This window comes from Corapipo altera, unplaced genomic scaffold (genome assembly GCF_003945725.1).
Source record: "Corapipo altera isolate COAL_440 unplaced genomic scaffold, ASM394572v1 50, whole genome shotgun sequence".
In the NCBI taxonomy this organism is placed as follows: domain Eukaryota; kingdom Metazoa; phylum Chordata; class Aves; order Passeriformes; family Pipridae; genus Corapipo; species Corapipo altera.
Window position 1 is genome coordinate 9846442 of NW_020884889.1, and position 14278 is coordinate 9860719.

General features: G+C 40.5%; 1 protein-coding gene across 2 annotated transcripts; it reads right to left on the reverse strand.

Moving 5' to 3' along the window:
- Positions 1-6874: 6874 nt before the first annotated feature.
- Positions 6875-14272, reverse strand: DUT (deoxyuridine triphosphatase). Of its 2 annotated transcripts, none has more exons than XM_027644227.1 (7): positions 14262-14272; positions 13561-13723; positions 12084-12175; positions 10980-11024; positions 9478-9552; positions 8590-8660; positions 6875-8133 (listed from the first exon to the last, which is right to left on the reverse strand). In XM_027644227.1, exons 2-7 carry the CDS (start codon positions 13719-13721, stop codon positions 8077-8079), a joined length of 501 nt encoding a protein of 166 aa, XP_027500028.1. In that variant the 5' UTR covers positions 13722-13723; positions 14262-14272; the 3' UTR covers positions 6875-8076. The 2 variants fall into 2 exon arrangements, with proteins under 2 accessions (XP_027500028.1, XP_027500027.1); XM_027644226.1 differs by having other exon boundaries at positions 14095-14270.
- Positions 14273-14278: the final 6 nt, after the last annotated feature.

A 14278-nucleotide genomic window follows, 5' to 3' on the forward strand; every position in this document is an offset into this window, starting at 1 on the left:
TTGGCTATGGGAAGAGGGGGGAAATCTGAATACCCAACATGTCTTTGTTAGGAGTTGGATGTCATTCTCTTTTGTTTAGCACTTGCACAGTTCCCTATGTAATGCAGGAATATAACAAAGCTTTGCCAGCAACACCACCAGACTTTGGGAACATGCACGGACCAGTGAGACCATGTGAAATATTTTTATCAGTAGAAGAGGCAACTTAATAGACCTGTGATGGAGCTGCACCGAAAAGGTTTTCCCTGGACTATTGGCATATGCTTTATAATGCTAAGACAGGAGTTTTGCTGTCAATGTTATTTTGATTCTAATGCCTAACTTGTAAGCACTTTTCTTTTGCACCAGTTAAATACAGCTTAAATTATTTCTCTACTGTTCACTAGAAGTGAGCAAATTTCACATGAATTTTTCAAGCTCCTATTTAATCACCCTACCCATTTCCTGCTAGCTGATGGCACACCTGGAGATGAAAGTTTGGCGATCCAGAAAGGAGAGATCGATGAGCAAAGGCACAAGGAGGAAAGGTTCTATCCAGGGAGATCCTAAGGGGGTAAAAGATACAAGTTCAGCCTTAGTTTTCTGCACATCTACTCTATTCACACAGTCACAGTATTTGTAATAAACTCCCATATAATTTCTAACGTGGGTTAGTATCCACAATGTAGTATCATGATGAACAAACCTGCCACAGGCAGACAGTCCTGATTTTGATGTGACATTGTTTTTGTTGATCTGTGGCTCTAGAGGCACTCAGTGTTCTCCAGCAGCTCAAATATACTGGAGACTGGAAGAGTGACCCATTTTCTGGGCAGATGTTGTTAGCACGCAGCAACACGTGTTGTTGTGCACCAGCTCAACAGTGGGATAAAGTTAAGTCTTCCAGACAACCATGGCTGTGACTTTGCATGAGTTTCTGTAGCCTGAGTGCCAGCTTAAACAGATCCTATCCCTCTCCTCATCCAGCTGTTCTGTTATTTTGGCAGCTACTCAAAATATCTTGGAATAATTGCAAATGAGTAATAATTTTTCATTTAGCTTGTATGCAGCCCTGGCATCAGTGATCATTTGCATGCTGTAATATACACATAGCCATGGCTTGGACATATGTTCTGTACATCTGAACAACAAACTTCAGGAGTAGGGGGACAGAGGTGGAGTCCAATTTGTTGTTATTGTTACTAATGTAGTTCTCACGGTTTTAAAATCAACTTTGTTAGCAGAAAATGATGTAAAAATAAATAGGCGGGTTCTGTTGGCAAGTAGGTGGCCAGTAGACAGAACTGAAAACTGAAAAATCAAAAATCCTGTTGTAGGAACCAAACTACCTGGAAGTGCCTGAGCTATGCTTTTCTGCTCAGTCCAGGCTTTCCCATAAATGCTAAGCATCTCAAAGGTCATCCAAATAAAAAGTAAATGCAAACAGAGGCTACTTTCTCCCACACAGCAGATCTCCAGCCTGCTCAAGATACAATGGTGAAAGCTTGCCTGTTTTGACTATTAGTCAGACTTAGCTGGCATTTGGGAAAGCTATGAACAGCAGTCTGGAGGCTCTTTGCAGGTGACCTGGGGTGGGACACAACATCTGTCATGCTTCCAGAAATATGAGGCCCTCTTTAAAGCCACTCTTAAAGCCTTTTTTGGCTAGAAACTGATAACAAGATGTACAGCGAGGAATGATTTTCTGACAAAAATACCAGTACTGTGCTGCCTCCCCGGAGCAGCAGTTTGGCTTTTCATTTGGTAGCAGTCTTCCAGGCAGTGAGGTTTATCCAGTTTTTCCTGGAAAACTTTTAGTAGCTTAATTGATATGATTAATATTAAAACCCAACCAACCAGTCAAAAAAAACCCTCACCAAAATAATGAAGTGGGAGTGCTGAGTCTGTTCTTATTCAGCCACCTCCTCTTCACATCTGGGGAGGGCAATGAGTTCTCTGTTGCTGGATGCATGATTTCCTGTCATTGTCACAGCTCCTTTTTCAATTTTCTCACATTACTGATGCCTTAATGCAAGTTGAGAAGAAAGGTAAGAACAGGATTGAAATATCCTACTTTATCCCCTAACAAAACACCACCTCCTTCTCTTTGACTGCTCCAGCCTGCATATGTTGCTAAGATACAGCCACAGATAGGATGAACAATAAATTCCTGCAGAATTTAAATGGCCTGAATTACCTGTAATGCTGACAGCTTGGCTCCCTGCCAGCATTAGCTGTGACACGGAAATGTAGGAAAGCAAGACTGGTGGTTTGTGTTTGCTGCTGTGAAAACCTGACAAGTGGGGAGTCCTTGATCTGTCCTGCACCCTATGGAAGGGTCCCTGTGATCTGGCAGTGACCAGGGTGTAAGCTGGGCAGGCAGGGAGGTTGTAGTCAGGACTGAGGTGAGTTAGCAAGGCAGCATTGGATACTATACTCTGCCATGCTTCCTAGACATGGCACAGTTAGTTTAGCTGCAAAGGAAAGACATTTCCTTCCAAATAGGACACGCAGTTATTTTGTCTTGGACACTTGGAGACAACCTTTCAGACTAGGAATCCATAAACCACAAAAGACTCATGTTAAAAGAATCTGGCCAAAGATGCTACATTCATGACTGTTTGTTTTTCCTTTTTCCTCCTACAAAACGAAAGCAAACTAATTCCTTTGCTATAAACAATAGTAGATAAAAGATAACTTTTTTCAGCTCAAGACTACAAGAAATATTAATTGATACAAACCTCGTATTTGTTTCAAAATTTACCATACAAATGTTCTCTACAAAGCCAAAGATTAATATAAAATTTTTGTGACATAATGAAAAAACCCATCAAAATCTAAGGGGAAACAAGCAAGTAGGCATATATAGCTCACATATGTTTGTTTAAACATATTTTACATATTCAAATACAGTAGTTACTTTCTGGATGACAGCTCTCAATATAAAATTAATCTGTCAGTTTTTCAGACTTGGCAGGGTAAAAGGCTTTCTTGCTGTGTTCTGAGTAGGGGAAAAGCATCACTTCAGTGGTAAAGAGCTAAATAACCACAGTTAATGGAGGGAAAGTGTAGGAAAATAATTACGTAAATTCACTTCAGACCTGATCCTGCAACCTTTAACCATGCAGTGACATTCTCTGCCCAGCAGCAGCCCCAAATTTACACTTTTCAGAATCACATCCTTACGGAGGGAGAGATTGCCAAATAGCTGTTAGTGAGGGAAGCGCCACGTGTGCCAATTCTAGAAACCAGGAAGGCAGTACACTCTGCCCTATATTTTCAGGCTTTTTGGTACCTTACATAACTAGGTGCAAAATACTTATTTTTATTTCTGGTTCTTTTCTTTGGAAGTGCAGTCATGTGCAATCAGGTGGAATAAGTGTGCTGATAATTTTCCTTCAGAAATTGTAATGGTTAGCGATGTGGACACTTTTCTTTTTAGGCAGAAACCATGAGGCATTGAAGCAAGCATTCACTTTTCTTGCACTTGAGGTCACAAATTTATGCAAGTCAAAAATGTTAAGCCTGCCAAAAACATCATGCTACACTCCACCAAATAAAAGGACACTGTTATTCTTACAAGGAAAGGTTTGACAGGACAGGAAATAGGCAGGGTCATAGAAGTTTACTTACCAAAACTTATTTAACCATCTTTAAGCCAAAATACAATGTTAGTTATTAAAAAAAAAAAAAAATTAGAAGAGGGGGAAGACAAATACAAGAGCTCTAGACTATGTTATTACAGGAGTAGCAACCAATACAGAACTAGGTAACCTTAGCAAAAATTTACATAATTCAGGATACTATGTGTCACCTGCCCTTACTGGGTTAACACATACTAAGTAAGTTTTAATTTATATCCTGAACTTGCAGCCAGAGGCATCTGATTTGGAAACTCCAGTGCAGAGTTTACCAAGCTATACATTAATTTCATTACAATGCAATCCTTAAGTAGACTGCAATCCACTTAAAGGAATGGAGGAAGAAAGAGTAAGAAGAGAGTGAATATGAAAGATAGGAAAAATGTTGCTGTTCATTACAATTTTCCATTTTTGTTGAAACGCAGCAGGAGAGCAAAGCCACAGGCTTCTCTACTGCTCTTGCATGCCAGGAGGGATTATGCAAACACTGCAACCACCCAAATCTTATTTAAATTATAGTCATTGTTCCCGCTTTAATGGTTATACTTTTGCCTGCTTTCACTCAAATATTGCTGCATCTTGCTTTCCGCCAACACAGTCCCAATGGGAGTCATCAACTCTTAATTATAGATGAACAGATCTTTGAAAAATACCTCTAGAAAAAAAGTGGAAAAGAAAGCAAACTTTAAGTGCCATCTAGTGGCTGACCTAAAAAACACGAAATAGATCAAAAAAATTCCTAACATGCCACGGAGTAATACAACTGTTGCTGAACTGAGGAAGCAGTGCTTAAATGCCGCTAAAGACTGGGTTAATACTCTGGGGGAAAGAAAGGGACTAAAGATCAGCAGTATCATTACCATAATTTTTCTTTTAAGATCGTTGTCCACAAGTGGAGAGTTCAAGCAGTAGGAATTGTATAGGGATCACATGTTCCTTCAAAACTCTCATCAGCTTATGAGCTTCTGCCTTTCTAAGGACGTAGAGATTACCATAAGTATCTCAGTCCAAACCAAAAAATAGAACCCTTTCAGATCCCAAAATAGAACCCAAACCATGGAGTGAATCTGGGGCCAAGCATCAGAACTTTCCTCCAAATGCACCTGGGGTGGGAGGCCAGATTTTATCTACCCCTGTAACAAGTCATTGTTACATTTCTAAAAGAAAGGAAGCAGATTGTTAGTTATTAATGTCCTTTTCCTTTCCCTGCAGGAGAATGCCGTTTTCTGCTGCACACAAGAATTCCCTACAAATTACTTTTCATGTACAAAATCTCCATGTTTCATTTACACAAAAGATGTCCCATAAGATCATTCCCCAAGCTTTAAGTAACTCCTCTTGGAGGCAAGAATAGTTGTCAGTCTAAACTTAAATAGCTTTGTCTGACACTGTTCAGTGATAATGGAGAACATAACTTTTATTTAATGTAATTTTCATTTAGGGTTTTTTTTGCAAATACCTTTAATAGCTTTACATCTCTTCTGTCTCTTACCTACAGTGAGTCCTGGGGATGACACCTCAGTGGCAGGTTTTGGAGACATGAATCTGTGTACACAGAAGTGAGCCCTGTGCATTCCAGTGTCCAGTTTCTCCTGAGGTTCCTTGCTAAGGTTGAAGCATGTTCACTCAATGATGCACTTAGGCATTTTTTCACTGAATTACAAAACTAATTTACAACTACATAATGTAGGTAGAATAGGTCTCAGATAAAGTAATGAACAAGATTGTGTTTCCCAGTCCTCCCTCTCTTTTGCTAATATAAAAATTTTTAAACATTCTGATTTTTGTTTAAAAGAGGAATAAATGTGCTAAAAATTACCATTATAAAGAGGGATGTGTAAACCTTGCTGAGGAGTGAGTCTACCTTCTTCCCCTTGCTCATGTGAGAGGGCGAGTTTTATAAGCAAGAGCAAGGGTAAGTTAAAAACTATCTTCTGTGACAGGTAGTGTTCTGTGCCTCCTGTGTATGTTTGCCAGATACCAAGATAATATAGGAAAAGGGGAACATTAAAATAAATAATTTGGAGGATATTGCTTTTCATATTAATGAAATTGTGGGACATTAAATAAAAAAAAGGGTGAAGAGATGTAGAGCTTGGTTTGAACCAGAACATAGCAAATGCTGTCATAAGAATTCTCTACTCACGACCAGGACAAAGTTTCTACAGGTGTCAGTGAAGGCCTTGGTCTGCAGTAGCAGTAGCAACTAAAGAACTTTTACTGCATTGGTAACTCCTGTTGCCTGGTTAGATTTGTGTTCTACAGAACACAAAAACCCCAACACTCAAACAGGAATTATCAGATTTGTTACCCCGGTGCAATGGTTTGGTGCACAGGGAGGAGTCAGTACAGAGGTGAGCTTGAAACCATTTCTCATTTGAGAGACACTTTCCAAGGTCCTACTGGGGGCCCTGCAGGAATCTAAAACTCATTATATGCTTCTCTGGATAAGTATTGAGAAACAGTGGAAAGGAACTCCACTATGCCAATTTTCAAAATAAGTGAGCCTTTTTTGGGAATAACACTTAGATATTGGTTTTTATGTTGACAACTTACAGCAGGCATGGATATATTTCTTTGTCATGTTTCTGAGCTACTATCTCAGGAGCTGCTTTTTCTAGCAATGAGTATTCCTTCTTATCTCAGATTCTGGAGTATTAGTATTATTTTCAAAAATGGAAACTAGATCAGTGTCAGACACAACAAATTATGAGTATCAACAGAACTTCAACTTCTTCCTCAGAGGTTGCTGTTCCAAGCAAGATCATCTTGTAGAATCTTCTAAAAAGGACTTGCCTCAGTGTATCCCCCGCTGGGTTTTTGGTTTGGGAGGTGGGAATGAAAAAGAGCAGCAAAACTTGCTCTTTGACTTAGGGCATGACAGGAGGAAACAGCTTTACATAAAGGAATCATAGTTATCCTAAGACCTACAAATAGCCTTTGGTAACTGAAGTTCCTGTTTGGCAGGTTACAGAATGCAAGAAACTCAGTGTCAAGCTCAGCTTTTCCAATTCATCTCAAGCTGCACTGGTGTGATGTGCTCCTTGCTTTGGCCTGGTGAGCCTGCTCAGGAAGGTCTGGGTGCACAAATGCAAGGACAGTGCTGTGATGAGGGGTAGGGAACAACAACAACAAAGACAATAAGCTTGTCATGCACATGGGAGGGAAAGACTTTACCCCAGACAAAGACGAATGTACTTACTGTTTCAGCACTGCCAAGTCAATGTAATAACTATCCCATGGCCAAAGGAATATGAATGCTCTCATACTACACTTTATTTTGCAGCTCACTGGGGGGGACGGTGGGATTAAATATACAAAATGTAAAATATTTTGGGCTTATTTCACTGAAAATAGTTAGTTCTAGACAAGGACATAAAACTAATACCAGTAGGATTATTCTAATCTGAGACTACCAAGAGGAATGAACATTTGAAGTCTATAAAAGGCCCACCTTTCCACCCTGAAGCACTACTTAAAGCACAGTATTTCATACCTGTGACCTTTCAGCCAAGAAAATCTAAAAAGAACACTGACAGCTGCAGGAAAAAAAGTGTTTGAGAGCCTCACAGCCTTTTTCTAATTCTTAGATAAACTGGAAAAATAGTCATTATTTTTTGTTTCTGCTCTCCTGTTCATGTTCTTTCACCTAAAAGGTTTTGAGGCATTTCAGAGATTCCCACACTTATGGAATCAGGTTCAGGACAGGTTCCAGAGAGCTTTTTGTTAAATGGACAAAACTGAACTGAAAAGAACAATTTGTGCACTGCTTCAATAATTCATACAGTAACATATTAATAGATTTGTCAACAAATATTTCAACAGCATATTTCGTAGCACTTACTATACAGAAGTTATTTCCAGACGAGTTGTTATTTAGCTCAAACATTGCATTGTTTGCTCTTAATATAAGAGAGTGGAAAAATTGGCTGCTTGAAGATCAGCTAAGGATCAAAGTCAGAATTTTAGCTTTGAACAGAAACACAAGTATTTGGACAGGTTGTAGTAGATGCAATATTAATATCTTTGCCTTTTTCAGGGGTCAGAGTGGGAAGTCATATCAAAATGTCTGAAACAGGCTCTCAGTATGAAACCTGAGCCACGTGGAGGATGGATTTCAAAAGATTAATGCAAACTGGCAAAACTGGTCCTTTTAGTTTAGGTGAGTAAAATCAAATCATGAAGTTATTTTTTAATTTATTAGAGTATAATCAACACATAAACAACACATTCTTATTGTTGAGGACCAAACATCAGCTGTTCAGCCAAGCCAGTCATGCACATTTCCCCATTATGCAAATTCACTGCCTGTAAAACTAGACAGGAGGATACAGAGAAGCTGGAATAAAACTGGAAATGTTTTTATGCAGTCCTAAAAATCCCATTTCTAATTCAAATGAAAATTTAGAAACAGTGTAACAAAAAAAAAAAAAAATAAAGCATATTCAAGTAATTTTCAGTTCTTCCCAGTAGAACCAAAGCCACCTTCACCACGTTCTGTATCATCCAGAGCCTGAAAGACATCAATTAGGATAAGCTGGTTTAGTGCCTTTACTTGCTTTTTATTTCTATACAACAGATATTCTCTACCATGGAGAAAGGTACATTTACATTTAACAAGAGCTATAACTGAGAAACCAAAAAATTTTTATGAGACACTTTGGAATACTTTTTGCACAAGTTTAAACAAATGCCACATTGTGAGACAACCATTTCTAGTACAGACTGAAGTACTCCTCAAGTACCTGTTAACTCTGAAAACTACACACCAAAAAAAAAAAAACCACCTAGGGGTGAGCAAAGAACCAAGACTTTCATTTAGGTAGCACTGCTGCTATGCAGTTTTAACACTGAAAGTAATTCTAGCAAAGTATTTATATCATATATATCATAAATTTCATCTTATATGTAAGTATCTTAAACTATTAGTCATGGAAAATAAAAGAAATATTTTCTTTAGGCAACTTACTTCAACTTCTTCTAGCTCAGGATAATAAATGCGTTCACAGATGAGCTGGGCAATTCTATCCCCTTTTTTAACTGCAAGGAAGTTAAAATATTATTAGTTCCTTCAAAACCAGTGAATAATCAATACAGAGTTGAGACAATCTCCTTTCAAGAGTATCAGAACGTAATAAAAGTGAAAACACTTATTTGAATCTCAGTTAAGCAGATGCTGACAGCCCCAGAAAAGTACAGGTAAAGAGAAACTTGTGCTCAGCCCTTTTAAGGTGAAGTATCAGCAGCTGGACCAGCTCAAGGCACTTCCATTCACTCCTGCTGCCATCCTCTGGCATCTTAAGTGTCATTTAAGCATAAGCAGTGCAGAGATGGAGAGACAGCTGTGTGTATAATGTGGTTCCTTTTGTGAACTAGACTCAGGAATCTGGGGGGAAAAAACTGAACTGATAAAAGGAAAACAGGATTTCTCACTAGTACCCAAGGTGGTTCACTGAACTTCCCTAAGAAGCCTGTGCTGTGAAGATGCAGAAGAGGCTGCACTGGCAATATTTTAACTGGGCACTGAGGCTTAAAACTGATGAAGCCTAATACAATCTGCACTTCAGTACAGATTGTGAATCTAAAGCTTAGCTAAGTAGGGGTTTTTTTGGTTTGGTTTTGTGGTGGTGGGGTGGTTTTGGGGGTAGGGTTTTTTTGCATGCTGCTTAATTTGCTATGAGTGGAATCTTTTTGTATTCCCTTGACATGACATTATTAAGTATTTATGTTTTTCGTAATTGAAAGAAGAAAAATGTTCTTAGCTCATTCTAACTCTGCATAAACTTTTAAAGAAAAAGTTAGTTTCTCATTCCCAGTCAGATGGCTGAAAACAGGCTCTGTCAAGCTCAACAATTACCTTCAAAAGTCTCCTTGCCAAAGTTGAAGAGTACTACACCAACATTTCCCCTGTAATCCTCATCAATAACACCAGCTGTCAGGAGAAAGAATTTAGAGGGATATGCAGTTAATAAATGTCAGTATATTAGATTGCTAGATTAGATAATGTTTAGATTTATAAATCACCACAGTATCTCATACTGACATCCTTTATACTCCTCATGCACAATCAAACAATATATATGCAAATACTGAGACTCTAAAAATGCTCATCAGTCTTGCAAAAAGAACTGAAAAACACCATCACACGTCAGGAAGTGTTTTACCACTGTACTACTAATTTTAGTTGTAATACCCCATCTGAAATCAAGACAGCTGGACCAACTTCAGGCTCCATTTGTTCTGCTAACTTCAGCTCTTTCAGTGTCAAGCAAAAATCTGTTGTTAACTTTTTAACATTTCCTCTGAGAGCTATGGATTTGCACAGATCCAAATCTTGTGCCTCTGGCAGGGTAACAGAACTGGAGCTTTAAGACTCTGATTGTCATTCCACTATATTTAACTACATAGTTCAGATGATTATCTACCAATGCACATTAATATAATTATATTCTGCTTCTTTGGAGTTTTTCCTCTCTGATACAACATTTCCAGTAGAAAATCTGGAGTTTGGGCCTCCCTGTGGACCCGAGTGTGTATTTTGAAGTCTACTTCAAAAATTCAAAAAATTCAAATATTAAATTACATGCTATTCCAAGACAATGCCAGATTTATAGAAAGTACAACCCCTTAGAGATTATAAACACCTGAGGAAATTGTATTATACCTTGAAGCTTTAATGTTGAACCACAAGATGCACACCTAAGAATAGCAAACTGGTTTTTTAATTAGTTTCTTCAGCTGTGTGAAAAAACTGAAGTACATATGATCCATAGTTACTGTACAGTCTCTGCACTAGTTCCCAAGTTAACTTGCTGGTATTTAACTGAGACACAATTGCTTAAAGGGATCCCAATTACAGAGCACTGTCAAAGTACCAGTGAACAAAACACAGGGGGTACTGTGCATGAACGTTTTCCAGAAGCAAAACCATTATTCCAGTGCTTTCTCTCATCCCTTTTCAATATCATTGCCCTACATTCTCTGTGTAAAAGACTATTTGTATGTTACTTATTTAATTCAGTCAGATCTCACACTAGACTGAAAAGATGTTTAGTCAAAATGGAGAAAGCAGAATATAAAAAGTCATTTTTAACACCTAAAGCAAAAAATAACTTCTATGGCAGGGACTGCCTACAAAAGCATGATACAGTTACTGCTTTAAAAAACCAGCAATGACTTTATAATTCAGCAGGTTTAAAAATAATTATGATGCACTGGCTCTCTGAGGTGTTACCCAGTCATCTCCTTTTGCCAGACTACCCATGAAGCATTATTTATTGACACACATTACAATGGGAAATTAAGGAACTTCTGTGATCCGTATTCACAAAGTCTTAATAAAAATAACAAAAGTCTTACCACCAACATCTATGAAGTGCTTTGCAGCTAAACCAGAACGTGGTGCTAGAAAAGAAGAATTTTTTTGTGAGTGTAATAATTATTTCTTTTAAAAGACAATATTTATAGGTTATATAGTCTGTTTGCATAGTTGTGGTAACAAGAACTGCTTCCACAGTCTAAACCAAACGTATTTTACAGGAATTATTGTTAGTTTACATATATATATTAAACCAAATAACAGCTGCTACTGGCTACAATAAAATTGCAGTTTTTAAGTGATAAAGCATATCTTTGTTTAGACCAACAATTGCAGGGTAGGTTTCTCCAAGGAAGGCAACAAGAACAGACAAAGACTGCCCAATCTTGGTTTATTTTTGGTGACTACCACCAGTTTGGCATAATCTCAAAAGATTATGAGGCCAATCCATTTAAGTTATGTTGGAAAACAATATTTGGCAAGCAATTTACTAAGCAGTATTTTAAACAGATAAATTATGTGCAGGGGGGTGGGGTTTTACTTCCCTTAGACTACTTTGATGACACCCTTCAAAATTTTCTTTGGGATAAGAGAAATGCACACATACATTCCCTTTAAATAAAAGGGCAAGGCAAACTGGTCATGCTCTTCCACTGGAGTGGCTATTGCTTTTTTACTTTATGAATTCATAGATAATTCATAAAAAGAATGCACAAAATAAACAGAATATCTTGTAAAGTTCTCCCAAGTATTCTGTCACAAAAAGTAGTCAAATTCTACTTCACTAGTATTCTTATTTTGGGGTTAGTTTTTAAACATTCAGGGATGTATTTGTTGTATGCTCATTACCTATTGGTCTTTGTTTCATTCAAAATTCAAATTCAAATTCTGAAACTGCAGAGAAATAATGAGCTATTGCAGAGCCTCTGAAGTTGCCTGTAGATTATCACCATTTTTGCTAATCATCTTTTTGTCACTTGACACCAAACTTCAAATGTATTTGACAAGAAACGTCTGCTACAAGGCTTAATAAATCACACAGCCACGTGGCATCTTTTTTTGTGTAGACTAATTCTGAAAGCTGAAGATGGTGTCAAACCTATTCCAGAATGACTCTGCAGCCTTTTTACAGCTTCTTTGCTTACCCACTCGGCCATAGCACCCAGAAGGAAGTGCTATTTGAATGTCTGTTTTCACAACTGCCTTTTCCATGGGTGGTATCACACAGTCATAGGCACTACAGAAAAGAAAGAAACACTAGTTTATAGAGAATATTTTTTACATTTTCTTCTCTGTAACTTAAGGTAAAAAAATTACCAGAATTATTCTGGTTGGGAATTTATAAAATGGAACTTACTGAAAAATATTTACGGATTCGCAAAATCTAATGCAGGGCCTAAGATACAAGATGCTCTAATTTTGATAGTGCTAGTTTAAGATTTTGGAAGTGTCATTTGAACAGCATAGTCTCACAACTGACAGTTTTAAATGGTTTTTAACTGGTCAGACAGACAGAAAGTACAAGTTTAAAGTAACCATTGGGTGAACGTGGTTGTGCATTTTTTTGAGTAAAAGCAAACTTAAGGGATAACACACTCTCTGATTAAGCTTTCTACTGCAGATGAACTAACTGTAATTAAAATTAATTATTTATTAAGTTAAATTCTAGGCAACAATGTTCCTGAGCAAACTGACAGCTAACGAGTCACAAGATTCTCCTTGGAACTACAGAGATTTTAAGAACTTGCTGATAATACCCAACTGGAGGCTTAATGAAAGGCAGTGGTGACAACACTATATCTTGACCTTGACAAGGAACTGATTTTTAAACACTGGAAGCACTGAAAGGTTTTTTAAAAAACAAGACTTTTTCCAGGTCTACAGTGCAGCACGGTAGGACAAAAGGAATACAAAGAAAAAGGTGCTGAGGCAAATCTTCAGGAAGGCAGTCAGAGAGGTGAAGGAAGAAAAACACAGGCTGATTATTTTAAGTAATAGTAAAAAAGGTAGAAGAGCATGCAGTGAAGTTCAGATGTAACTAGTGACTGTACTGGATCCCAGAAGCACTACGTAAACAACCACAAGCTGCAACTATTCCTGAACATAGCGAAAACCTTTGAACAATGGTTATAAATTCACCCAAACCTAAGTCTGTACATTAACCCACATGGGTTTCCAGCTGAGATCATTATCAAACTGCCACAATTTCCTTTGCCACACCCAGCAGCCAAGAGGAAAGCAGAAAAGCACAAGCGCTGGCAAGGAGGGCCCACGTGCACTACCACTTTTTTTTGTTTCACTAGTGAGGCACCCGGCCAGTGCTGGCACCAACAGCAATTCTGGATGATGTGTCAAGCCTGGCTTTTGGCCAACGACTGCATCGCCCTCTAATGAAATCAGTGATGCAGCACGGCTGGACCACAGATACCTGGAGATGAAGGGCCAAGGATGGAGGAGCAAGGGAGATAACTACCAGGGCAGCTCTGACCTCCTCTCCCGCAGGGCCCGCGAGCCCCCCTGAGCAAGAGGCCACGATAGCCCCTCAGCCGCCGGAGCCCCGCGCCCAGGGCTCGCCGAGTGGGGCGGCATCGCCACCCCCGGGTGCGGCCCCCTCACCATCACCTGTACAGATCGTAGCCCGCAGCCCGCGCGGAGCCCCTGGAGGGGGCGAAGGCGTTCTCGGACAGCTTGGTGAAGCGGAGCCGGGTGCTGTGCTCGCCGGGACCCGAGCCCTTCTGCCTCTTGCTGGGGGACGGCTGCGGCACGGCCTCGGAGGCGGGCATGGCTGGGGGACGGGGAGACGCCGTGAGGGGACTGGCAGAGCCCGCCAAAACGCGGCACGGCCCACTGCGGGCGGGGACAGGGGGGAACCGGCCCGTCCGCGGCTTTTCTGTGCGCGGCGCAGCCCCGCCACACCCCCACCCCCCCTCCCTGTGATAGTGGCCTCGTCCAGGTCCTGCCGCGCGCCCCGCGCTCGCGCGGAGGGTGCTGCCCGCGCGCCAGGCGGGCTCGTCTGTCAGGGCGGGCCGCGGCGGGCGCTCAGCGGGGCAGCCTGTGTTCCCCCCACTCCCCAGGGCCGCGGGCTGCGCAGCGTGTGCTCCCCGCAATCCCCGCCAGGGTCGGGCAGCGTGTGCTCCCCCTCCCCGCCCCCCTTACAGCGCCCGCAGGGCTGCAGGAGCAGCCGAAGGTGCCGGCTCAGCATCGCGCCGCTGCCGTGTGTGGAGCGCCGCCCGCCCGCCCGGCGCTGCCCGCCGCGGTCCGCACCCGGCGTGGGGCGCGGGCGGAGGCGGCGGCGCCCCGTTCTCCCCTCGGCCGGGCTGTACCTGCCAGCGCAGCCCCT